At 40.4% G+C, this 24,854-nt stretch overlaps 2 gene segments (V, D, J or C); both read right to left on the reverse strand.

Annotated features, from left to right (window-relative positions):
• Positions 1 to 24,854, reverse strand: part of LOC116526978 — a 93,873-nt gene that overhangs the window by 64,706 nt on the left and 4,313 nt on the right.
• LOC116526984 lies at positions 7,155 to 7,966 on the reverse strand. The segment is given in 2 exon segments: positions 7,155 to 7,707; positions 7,832 to 7,966. Coding segments are annotated over 2 exon segments (378 nt in total).

Genomic DNA, 24,854 nt, shown 5'->3' on the forward strand with positions numbered 1-24,854 from the left:
GACTGCAGCGATGTGGTATCTCTCTGACCAGCTTTTGTGGCCCACAGGACTGCCAGGACTCTATTCAGAATGGGCCTCCATGAAGGCAGCTTAGTTGCTGATGGCCAGAGTGACATCTGTCCATGTCCAGCACCCTTGACCCAGGCCTTGTATCCAGGGGGAATCATGAACTAGCAGAAGCTCAAAAAGGGCCTGGGTTCAGCTGTTGCCAGGTTAGGACACTGTTATTACTTTAACTGACCCTGCAGTTGACAGTGACCTCTCTTTTGGGACATGGGGCAAAAGGCTAGAGACAGGGTGCATACAATGTCCCCTCTGACATCTAAGTGGAAAGCAAACATGCGCATTGCAAAATATTAATTGCAAACAAGTTGTTCCTGCAGTTGATGTAATTCTAATCAGAAAGTGAAAAGGCTAATTACCTGATTGTGAAGAAAACATTTGTGTTTAATGCAACCAAACTGAGGGTGAAGCCTGAGTCCTCCCTCTTCACCAGAGAGTCTGACAGCAGCAGGAAGAGGAGCAAAGCTGGGTCTCCACGTCCACGAGGGCCTCCTGAGGCTGATCCTGCTCAGAGAAGGTTGGGACTGTGGGTGAGTCTGCTGGCACTGCAACGTCAAAGTCCCACAGGCTGGATGACTTAAACAATAGAAATTTATATTCACATTTCAGGTGGCTAGAGGTCTAAGATTAAGGTCCAACCAGGTACACATTCTCTTAAGGACTTTCTTCCTGTTTCATAGACAGCCATGGAGAAAAGGAGATGGGGCTTGGGGAGAGAGAGGGAGAAGCAGGGAGGAAAGAAAGAGAAGAGCTCTCTGGTTTCTCTTCTGATAAGAAAATTAATTCTATTGGAAGGGGTCTCATGCTTAGGACCCCCTTTAGCCTTGTCTACCTCGATCATCTCCTGCAGCTATGCTGGGGGTCAGGGCCTGACTTCCAGTCTCAGCACAGTGCAGATTTCCCCCACAACTCAGCACCCTGGCAGCTCCTCCCAGGGGCTCTACATCACACATGAGATTCTGTTCCAACCTAAGGGCTCCCTGTTGACAGTGAGACACCATCACCCTTACATTCCCAGTATTTCTTAGATCATAGCACTCTCTTTTATATTTTGGGATTTGTTTGCCATCTAGGGGCAGGTGTTTGACATAGCAATACACATGATTTTTACTTTGTAATAGTGAAAACTAATTAATTTTACATAAATAATAAGTTAAACTGAATACATTACATGTTTAAAAAAATCAAAGTCCAACCGAAGAGCTTAAAAAGACTGTGAAGAGACAAAAAAAAAGATTCCTTTCACAGGAGGCGTGTTAGTCACAGATGAAAGTCTTCCATTCGCAGATGACTTTTTAGCAAAAATTATCAATGGTAAATGACAACTTCAATAGGCTGCCACAACATGACTGTATATTCAAAAATTATTTCCAAATATTATGTAAATATATTTTCAAATTAAAACAGACAAAAATGCGAGTTTATCAGGAGATTCACACAATAAAAAATTTCACAAACATGTCTATGAGGCAAAAAAACATCTATCCCTGGTGGAAAGCTGGAATTTTCTTTGGTCTTTAGAAGAAAAAAGTGGCTCTCCAGGGGTAAGAGCTTTCGCTCCTCTCTGCTCCACCTCATGCTGCTGAGGAACGGACATGGGGGCAGTAACCGTGAGGAAGGAGGAAGGCTGTGCTCTGAGGTTTTGAGGATTCTTTATAATAAATTTGATTATCCTCTGGTTCATCTTGTATCCCCTTTCAGTCTTTGAAATCATTTATTTTTTTAGCATTTTGATGTGAGAATATAGCCCTTGGGATATCAACACCATGTAGGCTGTACGTTTCCTTGTTAAATACATCTGAACATCTTGAGTGGGTTTACGCCTTATCCCCTGTCTCACATCAAAGCAGAATCTACAGTGAGTAGGTGCTGTCCATCACGTGAGTACAAAAGACGATAATGGCACAGCTCAGCTCCCGCTGTTGCTACTTACACTTTGTTTCTCTGCAATAGCATTCTGTAAAAACACTTATGCTCTATGATGCATTTATTAGCATTTTAAAATAACATATTAAGTATCTAATGTTTTTTTAACTTGAGGGCTCCAGTCTGCATGATTTCTATATAAATTTTGCAGTATACCTATTAAACTTAATAGAAATGGCACTTTGGAATTTTAATTGCACTGGCCATTGAATCCATTATCATGGAAGAGAAAATCATCTCTGATATATTTTAAACCCTAAGCCTGAAGCAGGAGCTTCTTGTTCTGTTCCTTCAATCATTCTTTTGTCTCTATCACACCACATTCTGTCATGTAACTGACATGACTCATCATTAAGTTTGATGGACATTAAAATACTATTTTAAGTGAAATCAATTGAAATATTACATTTTTCATGAGCTTATACCTAAAATAGAGGATTCACACCAGTCAGGAAGGCTATTACTAAAAAGGTAAAAAATAACAGATGCTGGTGAAGTTGCAGAGAAAAGGGAATGCTCATACACTACTGGTGGGAATGTAAATTAGTTCAGCAATTGTGGAAAGCAGTGTAACAACTTCTCAAAGAACTTAAAACAGAAGTACCATTTGACCCAGCAATCACTTTATTGCATATATACTCAAAAGAATATAAATTGTTCTACTATAAAGACATGTACACACATCTGTTCATAGCAGTACTGTTCACAATAGAAAAGATGTGAAATCAACCTAAATAACTACCAAAGGTACCGTGGATTAAGAACATGTAGTACATAAACACCATGAAAACACTAAACAGCAATTAAAAATGAAATGATGTCCTTTGCAGCTACATGAATGCAGCTAGTGGCCATTATCGTAAGCAAATTCACATAGGATCACTGAACTTGGTCAGACACCACTGTCCTGTGGGCACAGCCTCCTACCTCACCAGCTTCCTGTCACAATAGGAGGACTTTAGTTTTTGGTTGTTTTTTGAGGAGGAGTCTTGCTCTGTCTCCCAGGCCAGGATGTGGTGGTGTGATCTTGGCTCACTGCAACCTCTGCCTCCCAGGTTCAAGTGATTCTCCTGCCTCAGTCTCCCGAGTAGCTGGAGGTACACCAGCACACTCTGCTTATTTTTGTATTTTTAGTAGAGACAGGGTATCATGTTGGCCAGGCTGGTCTCAAACTCCTGACCTCAGGCGATCCACCTGTCTCAGCTTCCTAAAGTGCTGGAATTACAGGCCTGAGCCACCACACCTGGCCTTGGACTTTTCTTGATCATGGAAACACACAGGTATCAGGGAGGAGTGAAGTGAGTACCCAAAGCTGCCTGTGCTCACTCCTCTGCTTTTTCCATCTGATTTTAAGTCACCTAATCTATCAACAAAAACAATTTTCCTTTACCAGGCACAGCGGCTTCTCTCATAGTCAACTGATTCAATGACAGACAAGCAAGGAATGAATGGATTATTTCTTGTGCTTCTCAACTCAAGGTGACCAAGAGGCTGTCCTTTGGTGTTCATATCTAGGTTCATCTCCCCTCTGCTGCACTAGCATCCAAGTGTATGTGATGCTTCAGCTGCATTACTCAAAGCTTCATTCTGAAGTCTGCTGAAGTTAAGATAAACTTTTACCAGTGGAAATGTCAGTAAATTCCTGAAATTCATCTAGATTACACATATTCTCTACTTCATCTCTAAAATGTATAGAAGAAAACATATTTCCCCTTGATTATGAGGTTCTATGATCCCAGCCCACACCATAGAACCCTTTGTTCAAAGTTTATCCTCTATCATAACGAGAACTAATTATCCACATGTTCATTTTTTCCAACTTAATGCAACAATTATCATGCCAATTCTTTGAATTAAGATCTATCAACCAGAAAACCACAGACAAGAGTGAATAGAAACATTTCAATCTTCTCTGTACCCATAATAAATAGTCATTTCTCAGATTTTCCCATTCTGTTGATGGGGGTAACAACGTCATACACTTCAGTGTTTCAGGGCCCCCAGTACATCTGGTGACACAGTGATTTGACATTACAAGGGTTTGTGTTTTGGCTTTCCCTGACTAATAATGGGTTTTCTCCTTTCTATAAGGACAGCTGGCCCTGTACATATGACAACAACATGAACATACGTGGCTTCACTTTTTTTTTTTTTTTTGCTATAGTTAAGTTGCCTCTTCTAATGCTAAATTATGTAAGGATTTCTTGACTCTGATGAAAGCACTCAGAAATCTTCCAAGTGATGATTCTGGCAGAAACATGACTGACAAGAAAGGCAAATGGATATACAGGAAAACAACCACTATCCTCCAGATGTTGGGTTAGGTCTACTGTATTTGCTTGACACATGTTGTTAGTGTGACCATTGATGTGTGATACAATGTTAGTGGTTCAGGAGGGGTTATGCTACTTGGCAGGCTGAATGCTCAGAAGATCCGTGGGTATGCAAGCCTCGTCAACTGAAATTCACATTGTTGAGCTCATGCGTGGATTTTATGGTTCATGTGACTTCCTTAAAAAGCTGGGAGAGATGATTGACTGAAGTTCTAGTATTGGATCCTCTTAATTACTAAGAGTAGATCCTCGGTAATGGAATAGAGATGAATATTCACTTGGGAAACATTTGTTCTTGATCTTGACCTATTTTCAAAGGTCCAGTCTTAGCTCTTCCAAATCAACTTTGTCTCCATTCCTTCAGTTTTGTTTCTTCTGAGGCCTGATGATCTGTCCAAACCAATATTGCCAATGTCAAGGAATTGCTAATCTCTCTTTGGAAAGTGTACGGTGACTTTACCCTTGGGGTTTACCCACTATTGTGACTTCTAGTCTTCCAGAGCATTCTTGACAATGGCAGTGGTGTGACATCAATACAGCACCCAGCTATGAGAACTCCATCCAGCGTAGCATCATTCGGGGCATAAGCATGATTGGACTTCCACAGGATGCAATGATTAATTTTTTAAATTAGACAGTTATCACCATTAATACCCTTTACCCCTCCATTGAGTTAGAAAAATACTTTAAGGTGTACACACCCATTAGTTGAGTGTTTTATAACTAAAGGTTATAAAGGAAATTTCTGTAGCTGGAGCAGATACCATATCTGGTATTGGGCACAGTGTTTTTATGGGGGGGAAACTGAAATCACCTTCACAGATATAATTTTTATATAACTATTTGTAAATATGCACATGTTGCTTATATAATATACTTAAATTGCCTTATTTAGACATATATATGTGTACATGTATCTGCAGTCAATCATTTTTCAAAAATATAAATGTACCAGTATGTATGTTATGCACACTCAAATATGTACATTTTCCATAAATGATATACATTTTGTGGTTTTTATTTGTATTAAGTTTTAACGTTTTAAATGTTGTCTTAGTATCTCTATATATGGATTAATAAATATTCATATTTATGCCATCAATTTTAATAAAATGCATCTATCTAAGTAGATGTATAAATACTGTATTGTCCTGTTTTTGCATAATAATTATTGACAATCTACCACTTAAACTCAGCATTTTATTACACTATTTATTTTCACATTCATGAATGTTCATTGTCATAATCAATTGGCTGATCAAGGCAGGGCTCAGCTGGTTGGTTCAGCTGCAATGAACCGAGCTTGTCTCCAGCCTATGGATTGCATTTATGTGAGGACAAGGCTAAAGGACAGTGACTACCCAGGACAGAATATTCTCATTATAGGTCGCAGGAATAAACAACATCCCACACCAAGCTGACCTGATGCAATTAAGTCCAACAATCTCTAACATAGATACACAACTTTAATTGATTATTTCACTTCATAATTACTAAAGTTTCTAAAAATGTTTATTCCATTTAAACATCAGGTTATTTGATAATTCCATAGATAGATAATTATAATTTTCAACCTTTATAATCTTCAAAATGTTTTCAAATGCAACGTTGCATTAACTTGAAAGTAAAGCTGGGTGTGCTTTCAACATGTGACCTTCCATGGAAATTTTTTTGAATGTCCTCATTGAGAAAAAAATAAATCTCTTTAGCTAAAATATCACCTAAAACATATATTGTTAAACGTCATATAGATCATCTGTTACTATGTTAAAATTAAGATTATCTTTCAGGAAATTTGAGGTGGGCCTGCTACGTAGCATGCAAAATATCCTCTCAGAGATGCTGAGGTGCTGCTGAATTTTGGATAATTCTGAGTAGCAAGGGACTTTCATATTAAGGGGAAAAATGCTATATCCATGTTTAGGATTTTCTCTTATTGTTTGCCTTTTTGTCGAGGAAGGCTTATTTGGTTGTCAAATGATTGTTATATCTATCTATCTATCTATCTATCTATCTATCTATCTGTTTTTTTTTTAAAAGACAGAGTCTTCCTATGTTGCTCAGTCCAATCTCAAGTTCCTAGGATGAAGTGATTCTCCTGCCTTAGCCTCTCAAAGTGCTGGGGATTACAGGCATGAGCTACCACAAATAGCCTTATGATATATTTCATACAATTTCCTGATTTTTCTCTTTCATTTGTGACTTAATGAACTTTTCTTGCTATGAACCCAAACTTGCTGGTAAGACTTGAAAGCACATTCGAGTGTATTCTGAGACAATCTGTAACTGGAAAATTTTGAGCCTTGTAGAAAGAGTCACCTTATCGGCCTGTCGGCTGTCAATTCCCCATTGTTACTACCACATCTAGAAGCACATTTTCTAAAACCCATTTTCTCTCTATGGTTTCTTTAGAGTTGCTCAATGAGAGGCCATCCCCTGAGATTGGGAAATCAGAGTGGTGAATTCATGTACACTGACACCTGAAGCAAAATATGTGAAGTTAGGTATGAACTGGAGAATCACCTGGAAAGGTGCAGCAGGCAGCTGAGAATATCAGCACCCCCAGCCCTGGGCTTCCCAGACAGGTCTGAGGATCATCACATGGGTACACGGCCCATACCACCAGGGGCAGGTGCAATCTGGCTTCTGGAGGATCACCTGAGAATCCCCTGTCTCTAGTACCTGCTTCATGAATAACATACCGTAGCCTTCGAAAAGACCGTGGTTTAGATGCTAATTTATTCAACTTGAAGGATTTCTTTTTGGAATATCTAGAGTGGCTTCTCTTTTGCTGTATGAATTCCAATTATCCCATAGCACAGACTCCACAGGTGGACTTATCTGTCTTCTTTATTCAACCAGGACAGGCATTGTTACATCTTTTCTGCTGGGGTTGAGGGTGAAAGAGGCTTAGGGTTCAAAGAAGCCTCCCTGGTCCCCTCTATGAAAATCTCCCAATGACTTTCAAAACCTGACAGAGTTTGAGAAATGCTCTCAGCAGATAGAGCACCAGAAGGAGCGTCCAGGGCGGCCCTGCCTCACACATCTGCTTCCTTGGGGGTTTATGTTATGACTTGAAACACTGTGGGAGGAGTACTATAAACTTGTTGACAGTAATAAGTGGCAAAATCATCAGGCTGCAGGCTGCTGATGGTGAGAGTGTATTCTGTCCCAGATCCACTGCCACTGAACCGAGAGGGAATCCCAGTTTGCAAACTAGATGCAGCATAGATCAGGAGCCTAGGAGTTTTCCCTGGTTTCTGCTGATACCAGGCTAAATTATTACTAATGCCCTGACTTGCCCAGCAAGTGATGGTGACTCTGTCTCCTACAGATGCTGACAGGGAGGAGGGAGACTGGGTCATCTGGATATCACATCTGGTACCTGAGATTGGAAACATAAAAACAAATATTCATACTATTAATCATGTTATCAGAGGACTTCCCTGTAGTTCCAGCAGTACTGAGCACACTGGGCTGAGTGAATTTCTAGTATCCTCCTTTCTTACCTGGGAGCCAGAGCAGCAGGAGCCCCAGGAGCTGAGCGGGGACCCTCATGTCCATGCTGTGTCCTGACTGGGACTGACTCCTGCACAGGGTGTGACCAGCCTATTAAGAAGTCTTCAGGGCAGGGGGCTGTGTTCTGGGACATGCAAATCAGCAGGGGATGGGGCGGGCTGGGCACAGCTGCAGGGCTGGCCTATCTCAGTAACTCAGCACAGGGGCAGTGTCCCCTGGGTCCCAGGTCAGATCAGGGCAGCACAGACTTACCTTGAGAAAATATACTTTTCTTTGGTGGCCATATGGTTACAGAACATATTTTTGGAGTGAAAGTTCAAAATTTTAAATTAACCTAAGGCTAGATTAAATAATGTATTTTATACTTGTATTAGGTATAGGAAAGCATCATTTTTGGCAGAAAATTCATAATAAAGTTTTGGAATGTGGGGCTGTCAGAATTTTCAGTTATTCTCAAAGGAATCTGATGAGTGTAAAAGTATTTAATGCTATACTGACAATGTCTCTGTCAGTGTGAAATTGTTTCTTTTTTGAAATGAAAATAAAAAGAATTTATCAGAAACATGTTTAATAAATTCAATATAATTTACTAATAAACTGAAGCTGTTATTCTCAGCATTATAAGGAAAAGCAATTTGTGGAAGGTGCACAAAAATGATACCTGTGCCATGCATAGGTCTTCTATTATCCAGAGCTATAGGTCTCTTTAATGCCCAGGGGCTAAACGGGCTGCATCTTTTTCTTGGTGTGATGATCTCCATATTCTATCTCCTTTCCTGTCTTTGGGTATGATTTCTTATGGTTCACCAGCATAGAGAGTGGACTAGTGATGGCAGGTCTGATTATTTCAACTAAAATCTCTATTCACTCCCTAAGTATAGGAGCCTGAATTAGGGTCAACTTGAAACCCTCGATCAATCTAGGCTCATATAATCAATTGTTTCAAAGCAAGATGAGAAAGGCTACATCCCCTGGGTAATCCTGTACTCCCCACAAGCCTGTTTCTGGGGTCTCACGTGCATCTGCTCTACAGCATGGCTTCCTGGAGAACAGGTGAGGGGGATGCCCTGGGGAAAGGTCGGGTCAGTGAAGTTTCTTCTTAGTGAGGGCAGCTGCTGCTCAGTGCATGTCCTTGCCGTGCACCACATGTAACCCTCTCTTATTTTACTCTTTAGCAGCGAGTGAGGACATCATCCTGACCCAGATGACAGCTTCCCTGTCTCACATTCATTTAGAGAGAGTCTTCACCTCCTGCCATGCCATTGCCCAAATAGATGAAAAAATATTTGACTCCAGATAAACCTCAAGCACAAATTTGAACCTCAATACCTCACACAGCTGCCTTTCCCAGTGCCTGTCAGCCTGGTTCAGCAGCAGGGGCAGTGCAGCCAACTACATCAGTATCAGTGGACTGAAGCTCAGGGATTCCAGGGAGTATTTCTTGTGCACAACTAGGAGTGGCCAGACTGTACACAAACTTCCTCCTGCTTTTCCAGGAGACTGAATTTCAAGGAAATGGCTACCAAACAGACTGCCAGGATCCAGATGACCAGATTCAGAGAGATACATCTCTGGATTCAAATGCACTTTTTTCTTTCTGTGTAATTTTAGCAGTCATTGTTACTACTCCTTGGTGTTTCCATTCATTGTACTTCAGCTGACTCTCTGTGGCCGTATTTGCCCCTCACTGCTCTCACTGAACCTGGGGAAGGCAGCTCTGCCTGCAGATGTGGCAGACCTCATCACCTGGAATTAGCATGCCCTAGGACAGCTATCAATCAGTAACGACATGGGAGGTGTAGACGTGCTCCAGCTCCCTCACTTCTCAGATGGACTAGCAGAGGCATTTTTCCTGTGTTTCTATGTGGGCTTGAGCTCTCATTATCCTCAGAGGTGGCTCCTTACTGAGGCACCTTTCACTGTCCCTCCTCTCTTCCCTTGCTCACTTGCTTGTTTCCTGAACTTTGTAAATATACTGCTTGCATGAGAATCTTTCTCCTCCTTCTCACTGGGGGGACCCAACCTAAGGCACTGGAAAAATCCTCATTCTTGGAGGGAATCTTTGGTTTGAATTGTTGCCAGCTCTCATTTTTTAATGCATAGGGAAAGTCAGAAAATTTAAGAAATATTTAAATTCCCTTTGCCAATGTTCCTTAGATTTGATTTTAGCAGAGATTCCTTATTTTTGAGGTCACAAAATGAAAGAAGCCTTCCACAAATGGCTGCACACCATGGAGTCCACTTAGACAGAGAATCAGAATCCCCCAGAATTTGACATTCACACATCAGAGTCCTAGAGTCTCAGGTTTTTTCTAGGTCTATTGCCACATAAATCTGCTTTGTGAAATTTTAATCTACCTTAGGGCAAGTCCATTTGTGGGGATGATGAGAGTTGTTTGTGGAATGAATAATACACCCCTCTGAAGATTTTATTATCCTAATATCTGGAATCTATGATTATTACTTATGAACATGCCAAACATAACTTGGCAGACATGGTTAATTTAAGAGTATTCAGGTCAGGAGAGTATCCTGAATTATTAGGATGAGACCAGTATAATCACAAGCATCCTTATAAACGGGAGGATGGAGGTTCACAGCCAGAGAGGAGCTGGAACAATGGAGAGGGATGCTGGAGTAATGGAGGAAGGGGCCATGTAGTCAGGAATATGGGAACATTAGAAAGATGAAAAGCTGGATATTTTATTCTCTCTCGAAACCTCCAGAATGAATACAGCCCTATTACTCCTTGATTTTACTTTATTAAGACTTCTGACCTCCAGAAATGTAAGATAATACACTTGTGTTATATGGACTTATTTATTTATGTCAGTAAGATTATGGTAATTTGTTACAGCGGCAACAGGAAATCAATGCAAGGGAAAGGGGTGTCTTTTATTTCTCTGAGTTTATCATTGTCCTCTGTTCACCCAAATAGTTCTATGTTGTCTTTTGCTGTCAATTTCAATAAGAAACAGAAAACATGTTTCTATGTGGAGAGCTGGCATCAGAATTCTTCTTCCATAGAAAGACTCTTGAGTCAATCTCTGGGTTAGGTCTTGTGCAATCTTGGTATCTGAGAGCCTGGAGGTCATCTCTCACAGCACATGAGAAGAGGGGGGAGCTGTGGGTTTGGTGTTTTAACATTCAGAGGGAAATTAGCTGTGCAAGGCACAATCTGAGAAGCGTGGACTGAACCAGGAGTAAAGGAGACAAAATGTGGTCAGGGCCATGCAAGATGTGATCCTGCTTCCTTATCTGAAAGAAAGGTACTTGGTATTTGTAAAGGCTTTGAGTAAGTTGACCTTTGTAAACAAAACTGCAGAAGGGTCTGAGTTTAAGCTGAGTGTCAGTGTGATGAGGGCCAGAGGCTGCAGTGAGCTTGTGTTAAGAAATCCCCCCTGCACTTCTGGCTTTGTCTCTTCTCTGGTTTTATAGGCTATGGGTTCCTCTATGGAATGACTGTGTGGCTTTGTAGAAAAAACATTGCTAACGTCAGAAAGACTAGATTCCAAGCTGAGCTTCAACAACTGCTGACCAAGTGACTTTTATGCAAATGACCCAGGTACTCTCATGAACGTCTTTCTCACGTGTGAAATGGGGCACTAAGGATATGAAGGGGTGTCCTGAGGGTTGAACCAGCTGGTGCACCATGAAGTGCACATACATGTATAGATAGACACACACACACATACATGAGAAGAGTATCTGGTACCCCTTTTATGCATCCTTGAATAACTCAGAATGTTATGTGAGATATTACTAGTCATATATCATTTTTAAGTAAAATTATCAATATTTATCTTATAACTAACAGATTCCTCTCTGTACATTGTAGGTTTCATGTAAGTTTCTTCTGTCACAAAATGTTCCACCAATTTATTTATGTCCAGTATTGTTACCAGGGTAGTAAAACTTCAACCAGATTGGCTGGTTCCCACACCGAGAGTCTAGCCTGAGCCCAGGCCATCTGGGTGAAAACCAGGAATCCTAACTGCTATACCTGGCTAGTAGGCTCTTGGCGTCTCTAACCCCAAAGAATGCGGAAATGGTCCCAGGAGGCACAATGAGTTTACCATTTGAATAAATACCGTGGACCCAAAGAGTTTTGTGGAATAGCAATACACAGAGAGAAAGAGCAGCTCCCATGCTGTTGTGGGAGGGGATCCAGAGAGGGAATCCCTTCATGTAGGAGCAGCTAAAGTTTTAACCCCTGAGTTATTCCCTCCCCATTTATGTTCTCATCCAGTGAGAGGAGCTCTCTCAAACTTTCTCTGGATTGATTGATCTTTGACTCTGATATGAGTGGCTACTTGTTTTACAACCCTGAGTCACGGGGCACCCTCCTCCATGAGCTCTGGCAGGAATTCAGGGGACAAAAGCCCTGCCTGGCTTTCCATGTGAGAAGACAGACAAAGAACTTTACCTGGTCCGTATGGAGGAGGTGCTCAAAGAGCCCTAGCCTCCTGAGGCAGAGAGCCAGGAAATTCCTGCACTTGAAACCACGCCCCTCTCACACCAGGAAGAGAAGTTTCTTTAACACAGTCCCACAGGATCAGAAAGTTAAGCAAGGAGATTCCAAACCAACATAGCACCTTTAGCCTGGATTTTCTCTGAGCCCCATTTGTTTACTGTCCTTGGGCTACTGTAACAAATTCTCAAAAATGTGGTAGCTTAAAATGACAGGAATTGAATCGCCCGTAGTTCTGGAGACCAGAAGTCCAGAATCAGTGTCACCAGGGCTAAGATTTGGTGTCATCGGGTCTGGCTCCTTCAAAAGCTCTAGGGGAGAGTCTGATTTAGCTCTTCCACCTTCTGGTGGCTTCAGCTCTGCTTAACTGTGGACACATCACTGCAATCTCTTGTCTCTGTGTTCACACTGCCTCCTCCTCTTCAGTCTATGTTAAGTGTCTCTCCACTTCTTGTTTTCTCAGGACACTTGTGATCGCATTTGGGGTCCACTTGATTAGCTTAAGATTATCTGCCTGTTTCAAGCTCCTTAATTTACACCTGCAAAAGCACTTTTCCCAAAGATACATACATAGGTTTCTTGGAATGAAATGTCACTATTTGGGGATAAGGCTCAGTACTACACCATTACAGAACCAAGTCTTAGCTTTAGTACTGTACATGCATCACAATCTCCCCCTCTCTCTCTCCCCACATCCTGGCTTCCTCCTTTTCTCAAGGTCATAAATCTCTTCACTTCCCTAAGTGTATCCAGTGTTACCTGTAAACCAATAAGTATCTTAGACAAGTCTCAATCAATTTAGAAATTTATTTGGTCAAAGTTAAAGGCATATCGGCGATGCAGCCTCAGGAGGTCTTGAGAATATGTGCTCAAGGTGGTCGAGCTACAGCTTGGTTTTATACATTTTAGGGAGATGTAAGCTCTCAAACAATATGTGTAAGCTGCACATTGGTTTGATACGAAAGGCAGGATAGCCCAAAGGAGGATGGATGTTGGGGACTTCCAGGTCACAGGTGGATTCAAAGATTTCGTAGGTGGTTTTAAGGTTTATCTAATGACCTGTAATCAACAGAAAGGGGTTGTGAAGCCAAGGTTTTGTAAGGCAGATGAAGCCTCCAGGTAGCAGGCTTCAGAGAGAATAGATTGTAATTGTTTCTTATAAGACTTAAGAGGTGCCGGACTCAGTTAAATCTCTCTGGGTCAGGACAGAGACTTGAAAATGGGTAGGAATCTCTACAGAATGTAGATTTTTCCCACAAAAAACAGTTTTTCAGAGGCATTTAAAAATACATTAAATAAAAATATCTTGAGGAAGGTGCTTTGATTTCTCCCAGGGCCTGGTATCTGTCATGTTGGTATATTTTTGCTACAAAGAGTTTGCTTTGTCAGTCTCAAAGTCTCTGTTTTTATACTGAAAGCTGGTCAAGTTGTGCCTGAATTTTAAAGGGAGAAGGATAAATTAAGTCATATCCTATCATCCATTTGAATCATGGGCTGGACACAGCCGATGACAACCCTTAGCCATCTGGAGAGAAGCGGTGTCTGCAGAGGACAGACATGAACTGTGAGTCCGGAGGCCTGTGATTGTCTTCAGGAACCTCTGTTTCTCAGCTTTCATGGGAGTTGTATGGGCACTGTCTCCAATAGTATCCACCAGGATTCTTATTAGAATATCTCATTCACAGAAGGCAGTGAGTGTTATGACAGTACAGAGGGAGTCTGTGGGTCCAGCTGCATGGAGCACTCTGGGGGAGTCACTGGCACCCATGCTAGGCAGGGCGTCATGCAACTTCCAAAGCACATGGATTTGGATCTCTTAACATCATTTTGAAAGTCCATTTGTCATTCTGAAGGCAGTCGCCGTAATTAAGATAATATCTTTAATAGCTAGAAATAAAAAAGTGATTATTTTATTGCTAAGATGATTACAAGAAAACAAAGAAGAAAAATAGCATGAAGGAAGACAGCAACACTAGACTGAGGGCTTTGGGTAAGAGCCTGAGACTCAGTAGCGAAGCACCTGGGCAGTCTTCTGCTAAAAGAGAGACAATCAGGAAAGGGAAATGTGCTGTAGAGGCAAAATCTTGCTTAGTAAAATACTAAGAGAAAACAAGAAGTCTCCCTCCTGAGCTTCGTGCTGGTGTTGGAAAGATGCATATAATCCCCTATTTCATGTCTTACACTTCAGCAATTAGGGCTTCAGCATAAATTTAGAAGACACTATTCAATTCTTAGCAGATGTGGACATAGTCAAGGCAGTGGTGAGAGGCAAGGCTGGACTTTCAGTCTCAGTACAGAGCAGGTTCTCCACAACTCCGCACCCTGGTGTCCCTTTCCAGTTGTTCCACATGTTCCCCACCATCCTTGCCTTAGGGGCCCCAAGTTGTTAAAGGGGCACTAGCCTTCTTCCTTTCCCAGGGTTTCTAAGAACTTGTTTCTCTTTTGCGTATTATGGGGTTTGTTTGCCATCTAGAGGCCAATCTTTGGTATAGCAACTTGTAGGACTTTTAACTTATGGTAGTAAAAATAAATACATAAATAAGTTCATCATAAATAATAAATTGACTAAACATATTAAATCTGTTTTTAAAAAGGCAAGTTTAAGGACTTAAAAGGAGTCTGAAAAGGTTAAAAAGACAAATTGCTTTCAGTGGAGGACAGTTAGAGCAACAGATCACATTTTTAAAATTGATTTTTAGGAGTAATTATCAAATGGTAAATAACAACTTAAAATAAGTTGCTTAAAATATAATTTTACACTAAAAAATTATTTTCAAGCATCATATAAATACCTTTCAAGATTAAAGCAGAAAAAATTGGGTTTATCATCAGATCTACTCACTGGAAGATTTCTCAAGTGTGTACTTGAGTAAAAATAACATTTATCCCTATTTTAATGTTCAAGTTTTTTTGATATTTAGAAGAAAACAGCTTTCTCTTCACTCTGTTCCACTCATGCTTCTGAGGATACATGGGGGGGCAGCGGCTGTGAGGAAGGAGGAGAGCTGTGCACGGAGGGTGTTGTAGTCTCCAGCCCACCTGAGTGACCTCGTAGAGCAGAGCCACAGACACCACCACAGCCATCTGCCTGCCTCTGCACCGCCATGGCACAGACACAGAAACCTTGTCCCAGTTGATCAACTGCAACTAGAGGTTTCTTTGTACCAGCCAATTCTAATTCTCCTTGTACCTTCTCTCAGGTTAAGGGGATTGCTTAACTTTCACGATTTTGTTTTGGATGTGTAGCCCTTTGTTACATCAGCGTTATTTGTTCATTTGTTTGTTAAATACACCTAGCCATCTTGAATGGGTTGGGACTAATCTTATGTCTTGCAGCAAAGCAAAACTTCAAGGTCCTTAGATGCTGTCAATCACATGAGGGCTAAAGAAGACGATAGCATTGCTTAGCTCCAGGTCATACTACTAACAATTTGTGTTCCATTTTCTTTTCCTTTTTTTTTTTTTTTTTTTTTGTCAGTCTCGCTCTGTTGACCAGGCTGGAGTGAAGTGGCATGATCTCAGCTCACTGCAACTTCCATCTCCCGGTTTCAAGTGATTTCCTGCCTTAGCCTCCCTAGTAGCTGGGATTACAGGTGTGTGCCATCAAGCCTGGCTAATTTTTGCATTTTCAGTAGAGAGAGAGTTTCACCATATTGACCAGGCTGGTCTTGAACTCCTGACCTCAGGGAATTCACCTGCTTTGGCCTCCCAAAGTGCTGGGATTACAGGCGTGAACCACCATGCCCACCACACTTGGTTGAGACATTGACTACCACCTTCAGAGGTCTGGCCTGCAGACCCTGACTCAACAACGGATGAATGAATAAATGTACTCTCGTACTTGATTCAGCGATTCAAGTGGGCTGGAGATGGTCTTGGGCTGCTTTCAGAGGGTGAAATGCAGTGAATCAACCAAGACCCCTGGTCCATCCACACATTTATTCAGTGGAGATTTTACAACAGAGGTTCTAAGTTAACACACTTTTGGATAATTAACATGGTTAAAAGAGTGGTTTTACAAATGATAAAAGCCTTAGGTTCCAGGCCTAGAGTAAAACACTATTAATGGTAATTCCCCTTTGAGCTCCCCCTGAGAGGACCATCCAGCACAAAGTTTACATGAGTAAACAGTTAGAGACAAAGGGATGTGCGGTAAACAGACTTAAATTGGGAAAGTCTCTTGTCCTCTCTCTTTCCTATGCTAATGTAAATGAACCCGCTGCCTTTAGACTGTCCCAATAACATGCTTCGGCCTTCCAAAAGGTTCTTTAACTGCATTCTGTGTAACACCTTTTAATCTAAATGATGCATTTATCAGTATTTTTAAAAACATATTGTGTCACATTTATTTTTTAATTTGAGGGCTCCAGTGTGATTGATATCTATAAAAATACTGCCACACAATTTTTGAACCTAACTGAAATGGAACTTTAGAATTTTAATTGCACTTATCATAGAATCTTTTATCATAATAATTAAGAATAATCAATCTTTTGACATTAGAATCTCATCCCTGCCAGGAGTTTACAAAGTCTATCTGAATAATCCAACATTAAATATTTTTACTAAGTGTTCCTAGCCATAGGAACACTGGTAGACAGCTTGTGTAGAATGATTTTTCCTGCAGACAGCTTGTGTAGAATGTTTTTCCCTGTAAGACACTGGAGAGGAAAGTTTAGTGGGAGTCAGAGAGCAGAATTAGGAAGACGAGAGACTATAAATTTCCCAATATGACTAAGTGTCATCATGTATGAAGTGAAACCCAAGCTAGTCATTTCCCATATGTGTTCCACTTGTATTGTCACTAAACTACATCCATAGTTGGTTATTCTGACAGCTGCATGTGCCTGACAAATGTGGGCAAGACAGAGAAGGTGAGGATGTGGGTTTTCATTCACTCTCCCTTCATCATAGCTGGTTGCTCACAGGACATGTGGGCCCCATGAATTCTCCTCCTACTGATGCCTTCCCCAGGCTGTGGCCACTGGTGGGGCCTTAACATGTGGGACCTGAGGTGCTGCTGAGCCTCTCATGGACCAGCGTCCTCAGCAGCAAAACCTGCCCTGACGTCTCCAACAGCCTTCTCTTCTGAAAACCCTGAGACTCTGCTCAGCTGCTCCCCAAGACAAACAGCACATGTAGGCAGCTGGGTCAACCCAGCAGGGAGGTTTCCGTTCAGGGTTGTACCACTGTGGGAGGATCTTGTATAGCTTGCATGCAGTAATAAACTCCAACATCTTCAGCCTCTACCCTGCTGATTTTCAGTGTGAAATCAGTGCCTGACCCGCTGCCACTGAGCCTGTCTGGGACTCCGGAGGCCCGGTTGGAAACCCTATAGATCAGGAGCTGTGGAGACTGGCCTGGCTTCTGCAGGTACCACTCCAAATAGGTGTTTCCACTACTATGCAGGAGGCTCTGACTAGACCTGCAGGAGATGGAGGCCGGCTCTCCAGGGGTGACAGTCAGGGAGAGTGGAGTCTGGGTCATCACAATATCCCACTGGATCCTGAAATAATAACAGAGAACTGCAAGATTATATAGACACATTACGAGCAAATTTCACGATTTCTTTTGTGATATTTACAGTTACATTTTTCAAATTTCAGTTCATATCATGAAAAGTAGACTTTCTAAAATAAACTCATTGTTTACTAGTCAGAAGGGAGCTCTTTTTTTTCAAGTTCTTAATCAGAGCACTGGTCACCATTCCCTGAAGGTGAATCTTACAAGACAAACATGAATTCCATTCTCTGGGGCATAGACCATGTGACTCTCACATTATTGGAATAAACAAGTATAGCCGTGAAGCCCACAGAGCTCACCTCCCACCCAGTTCTCCTCCCTCATCTCTTTCTTTTCTTACCAGGGACGCAGAGCATTAACAGCCCCAGAAGCTGAGCAGGGAACCTCATTGTGAGAAGGTGAACAGAGGAGTCCTGATCAGTCAAGGCAAGGTTAGAGCTGAGCTTTTATCTCAGACTCACAAGGAAAGATCCTCCCTAGGGGACAATATGCAAATCACCTGGTGGGTGCAGTGGTGTGGAAAAGGCTGATGGGGCAGGGGGAATGTCTCTTCTGTGAATAATGTGATATAAGATGTCCCTTGGAGCAAAACAGCAATAGATTCAGTCAAGTTTGCCCACAATCAAGGGATAAAGGATCTGAAGGTGAAAGTTGGGACCTTTTGTAGGGACACAGTTTCTTAGAGTCACTGCATGACTCTAAGAAAGAAAGAGAACCCTGACCATTTGGAAATGTGTGTCTAGGATGCATCTCTGAGAGGTGAGTACCATCTGGCTTGACTTCCTCCCAGTCAATCTAGAGAAGGGAACAGTCCCATCCCCACAATCACTGCTGGACTGACAGCCTATAAATAAAAACCAGCCTTGAGCCAGTTCAAGGGCTGTCTGGTCTCTGCTGTTTCCAGGACAACTGTTCAAGAATATTCAATTCGAATGTTAGAATCTACCTTACCCTGACACTTGGTGAATGTACTGCATAAGAGCTATCTGTACAAGGGCCTCACAGGGAGAATGATGTGAGCCTCTACATGTAGAGTCAAAAGCCCAATGTAAGAAAAAGGGAAAGAGACAAAATTTTATGCCTCGGGCAGTAAATATAAAAGTCCTGGAGACCAGTTGTTCAATCTGGGATCTAACCCATCATAGTCATCTTATGTATACAAGATTAACCAGAGGGCTCTTTATTTTTTTTAGTAGAAATGAGGTTTCACCATGTTCACCAGGCTGATCTTGAACTCCTGACCTCAGGAGATCTGCCTGCCTGGGCCTCCTATAGTGCTGAGATAACAGGTGTGAGCTACCTTGTATGGTCGAGAGGGCTCTCTTAAGGGAAGAATCTTCTAGGTTAATGATACAGAACAAATAAGAAATAACTTTGCATTATGTTTTTCAAAGTGGTGATTAGAAAAGCTTTTCCCACACAGTCTCCTTGGTCATGTGGAATCAGTTTCTGTCAGTGCTTCCAGGTTCTTGTCAACTGAGTGAGACCTGAGTCTCCCCCAGCCTGGATGTGGTGCAGCCACAGCCGTGAGTCCACAGTTCAAAAGAAAATTTTCTATGTAGACAGAGAAATGACTACATCCACAGTTTTATGTCTCAGGGTAGGCTGTACCTGTAATTGATATTTTCTTGACTTTATGTATAAATGCTCACAGGTTAGAGATGTGAATATACCATACAGTTTATCACTAAACAGAAAAACGACCCCACTATTCTTTGTCAGTGATGTGCCTAATATTCCCTTGAACAGATCCTGAATAATGGTGCCAACACTAAATACTTTCACAAGGACAGTCACATTCCTGGAAAAAAAAAAAATCCAGGAACAATGAAAAGTAGCTTGCAGTGTTATGTAACCTTGAGTAATTTAACACAAAGTCATATTTAATTGCCCAGGAACACAAATAAATGCAATTGTAGGTAAGATTCCAGAGGAAAGCTTGGTCTGAGTATCTTCTGAGGAATCTACAAAAATATCATTTTTTAATAGGATTGGAAAAGATAATTCAGTAAAAATGATATTGACCTTCAAATGTTGTACTCCCTGGCAATGATGTGGGCTGACGATATCAAACTGTAGCTACGAGATAGGATTGACATAATAGCCTCATATTTCACTGTGAAAATTTTATTTACTCTTTTCTCTTATTAAATTTTTCAAATTTTGTGTACTCGACTTTTTTCTTATGATGTCAACAAATTCTGATCTGCTTCTTATTGTTGCAAAGGTCAGAATCTTAATCATGATAGTGAAAAAAAGAAACATCAGAAGCTGAAGGAGTAGAATAAGGAGACATAAAATATAAACAGCCTAACTAAAATAGAACAAAATGGCCCTTTTTATTGCTAGTTTAAAATAATTATCCTGAAACGGTGTTCAATAACTAATCAGTTTTATCTGTTATCTAATACAAAAATTTGAACTGCAGGAAAGTAAATAACATTAAAAAAATTGTCTTCTTTTATGACATGTTTTCTTTTACTACAAGCCAATTCTTGAAAGTTTTATCTTTACAAAGCATTAACGTTGCTTGAATTTAAGAGAGCATTGCTATTTTCTATGAGAATTAATGAACCGTTAAGAAGGCTACCACTGAGAATTTTAATCAAAATCTCATAATTTGTAGCTTGACATATCCAGAAAACATAAAATCTTGTAAAATGTTTTTTAGCCAGAAAATGGCTTTGAAATTACCCTAGTTTACCAGCAGACTTAAAGAACAATATTACTAATTCTGAACAGAAACCTCCCTCTCTTGTCTGTTGACACACGATGCCAAGGCTTTCACAACAGCAGACAAAGCTGGTCGCTCCACAGTGGACACAGACAAGAAGGTTTAAGAACAGTTTCCATTTGAACCATGGTGGGAGCAGGCCTCGTGTGTCTCTAATCTGAACCATGGTCACCTGAATGAGAGAAGACTTCCACAGGTGGGGTTTAGTGTGGCTGTGTCTCCTTTTCCTCATGCAGTTAGTTTAGGATCCATAAAATTGAAAGTAATGGTGTTTCTGAAATGACTTTGGAAGAGAGTCTTGGAAGTGGAATAGTTTTTGTTCATTACTGGGAGTCAGTGTTTATGAGGTGGACACTGTGATCATGTTTGCAGTGGGGTTGACAGATTTGTGGGCTAACCACAAGAAAAGAGATGACCACAGAAGCAGTAGCATGCATGACCTCTATTGAGTGAAGCTTTGACTGATTTGCAGAGAGAGGTCCCTCCCAGCATGAGACAGTCCAGACAATAAGGTGCCAGGGTTATTTCTCAAAATGGGTTGGATGCTAGAGAAGGGGCTGTGCAGCTAGGGGATGCCACACAGCAGCACAGTGGGGAGTTTCTGCATCAGTGAGCTACAGAGGGTAGTACCAAGTTCAAGGTTTTCATAAACTGGGGCTTATCTTACCTATTGCTAGCAGATATGGGTGAGGTTTTCTGGACACGTAGAGCAAGTATTTTCTGAAAGTTTAAAAACATTCTTATTTGGGCTGATTTCAAAACAATTACATTTTAAAATTCGAGTTTGGAACAGACCATTGAGAAATAAGCCTACAGTTTTGAAATAAACAACATAGCATTCTCATTAATAAACTACGGTTGCATATTGCATAGACTTTGTTCTACAGACTGTATTAGTCCAGATAGTGCAAACCCACATGGCTATGCATGAGGCTGAGGCACACAGAGGCATATTTCCTACCTTAGCCTCAATGAACCTTCTTTTAAACTAATGGTGAGAGTTTGTGCTTGGATGGGAATTAAGACCAAGTCACCCACAAAGGGAACTTTCATCTGTGAAGCTGTAGGTCCTGTGAATGGATTCCTGCCTCCCAGGCACCTGGGATTGCAGCTGTCTGCATTATCTCACTGACTAAAATTGTCACTCACTGGCGTATAGATTCATGAATAAATTCTGGAACACAGAGAGAGAGCTCAGGAAACGTAGTAGGCTTCATAAATGTGTATCTTCTGCTTCTGAGAATCTCTCTCTCCAAACATGGAAAGAAACCACATTGTTTACATGTTGGACTTTTCTGAATCTTCAGACCCCGTTCTTGATCTGTCTCATCTGAACCTGTTTCCAAATGTTTGAATTCTGGTCTTTACTTTTTCTTGGAAAAGGTTTTTAGAAATCCTATCAAACTATCCATATAGCGGTGAGATTAAGTGGTGCGCTTTTCCTCTGTACTTACCAATACCTCTGCAGAATCCACCACAGTCTCCAACTAACTACATAAAATGAAGGATGAGTCTGTTTTCTTCTTGAGCATTCTGTGTCTCATAAATTCCCTTTGCATTCACAGTCTTGAAAAAAGGGGTGTCTGTCTTCAAAATAGGTCTCCATAAAACCACAACTTGCCTGAGAGGTTAGTAATTTTTTTCTATTCTTTCAATGTGAAGTTGGCCTTCTAGACCATTTAGAAATGGGGAGTGAAGACCCTGAGAAGGTTTTAGGTTCTGAATTGGGGATTCTAGCCTTTTAAACTGTAATAGAAGCAGCACTAGATATGAGAATTTGAATGAATATAACCAGACAACAAAGTGAAATGACTTATTTGCTTTTAACTTAGGTAAGATAGTTTACCTGTTAAAAAGCAAAATAAAACAAAACATGAGAATAGAATTTGAGAGTTCTTATTCTCATATTTTTTCATATTAAATGGTTTTAAGAAACAACTAAAAGTTGTTAAGGCTCTTGAGAAAAATTAGGGATCAAATTAACTCAAACTGATTCCTAAAAATCAACTGAATTTCTCTTTTAACTGCTTCTTTTCATCACCTGCTAATAAAAATCAAAAGTACAGAAAAGGAAACAGACAAGAGCTGAATAAAGTATTTAGTGCTCATTTTTTGTCTTATAATAAAAATGAATTATAATAATGCAGTCTTCATTGATAGCTGGAAATAGTGACTCTGCCCTTCTGGAAGCAGCAGCTTCACATCATGGTAATAAACTTTATTATCACTTGGTCATTCTTGGGCAAGAGCTAAGGATCACCCAAGTGTAAATGCTCTATGAAGAACCAATTGCCCTTACTTTGAAATACTTCTAGATATTAGCTCTTCTAAAATACCTACTAGCAAAAAAAAAAAAAAAAAAAGAAGCATCAGTAATAAAGTAAAATAAATTCTAACCCCCCATCGCAGTCAGGAATAAAACTATTATGTTTAACAAAAAACTAGAAACATAACTTCTTGCTAGAAACTAATTCAGCTGGATCTTAATAATATTTAATATTCTTACCCTAGTAAATTTGAAACATCCTCAACCTAGAAAATGGTTTCTTTTGTATTCTGGAATCCTAGCAGCCCTAGGTAGAAATTAAAACTGAAAATAAGAAGGTTTACTAATTTGTTACTCCAGGAAAACAGTTTATACTAAATTTATTTACGTAAGGCAAAATGAAAGGAAGAAGCCTATTGATTCTTTTGAAAATTAAAGCAAATATTTACTAGTCAATGATAATCCTAAGTAAGCCATAAATCAAGAGCAGTATCTTTTGTTTCAGGCTTCTGAAGGTATTAAATTTCAATATAACTATTTTGTCTTGGGTTAAAATTAACTTCATAGATTTTCTCATAGAGGATCATCTTACTCAGAAATTGCAGAGGAAAAGGGAAATAATGAGAAACCTATTATGAAATTTGTCCCATGTTAACATTTGCATAAAGACTGAGATAAAGATAGGATTTAAATGACCATATTCATAGCATTAAAATATTTACCTTGCTAGGCAAATCAAAAATCAACATTTTGTCTAGAATTTGAAAGAAAATAATAGTATAGATGGAGAATTTTCCTTGAGTGCCCTGGTGAGTGACTGAGAGAAAGACCAGATGAAAGTTGGTGTAGCAGAATCAAGGATACTAATTTTTAGACCCTCCTCATTAGAGAACAAGTCCAGATACTGCACCAAGACCATGAAAATAATCAGAAATTAACTTGGGAAGTCTTTGTGGCTGCCTAGTCATATTGTGGCTGTAGTGGGGAGGCTGATTTCCCCCAGCCGGTATTGCCCTGCACCTTGAATCTGGGCATTCATCTCTACAGCTGCCATCAAATGGCACTAAATGGTGTCCCCATTAATAAGGCCTTTGTAATATGTGCTACATCAACACAAAGATAATTAGAGTTCAGGATGACAGGAATATTTATTTTATTCCAGTGTTTTCAATGAGTGGCTTTATCTTTAAAATAAGGAAGCCCCAAGTAGAACTTTTTTGGTTTCTGGAGGCTACATATTCTACCCCATGGAATACAGGTTTGGCCCACCAGGTGACATGAATATCTGTCCATTGTAAGTGGGACTCAGGGTAGAAAAGGGCTCTGCAGCAGGTCCAGGTTGCAGTGCAAACAGCCCTGACCCTTGGGCCAGTGCGGATACAGACGACTGAAACAATGCTATCAACCAACTGGACAAGGTTGATGCTTACAGAACACGCCACCAAACCACAGCAGATTCCACGGTCTTTTCAAAACATTTGTTAATGATACATTGTATTTGTGACCACAGGATATTTCAATAAAATTAAGCTGATTAAATCATACAAAATATATTATTCACAACTAAGGGAATTGTATTAGAAATCAGAAACAGAAAGTTATAAGAATGGGGTTGGTGGGAGATGGAGGAGGAATTTAAAAATACCTGGTGGGCAGAAGCTACACTATTCAGGTGATGGGTAACTAAACCTCAAAGTTCACTACTGTATAACTCATCACTGTAACTAAAAAACCCTCATACCCATAAAGCCACTGAAAATGCTGAAATTAATTTTTTTTTAATTGTCAATTAAAACCCAAGTATTTTGAAACTAAAGTACTACGAAATGTAATGAGGCAAAGAAACAACAAAAATGTAAATTATAAAGTATTTTGGTCTGAAAGTAAACATCACATATCCAAATTTATGGGATGCAAAAAAGCAGTTAATTTATAGCAATATGAATGCATTTCAGCAAAGAAGTTTTCACATTAATCACTGGAAATGTAATCTTCACAAACTAGAAAAATAAGAAAAAT

Source organism: Sapajus apella, unplaced genomic scaffold (genome assembly GCF_009761245.1).
Source record: "Sapajus apella isolate SASKATOON/1434 unplaced genomic scaffold, GSC_monkey_1.0 scaffold52, whole genome shotgun sequence".
Classification (NCBI taxonomy): domain Eukaryota; kingdom Metazoa; phylum Chordata; class Mammalia; order Primates; family Cebidae; genus Sapajus; species Sapajus apella.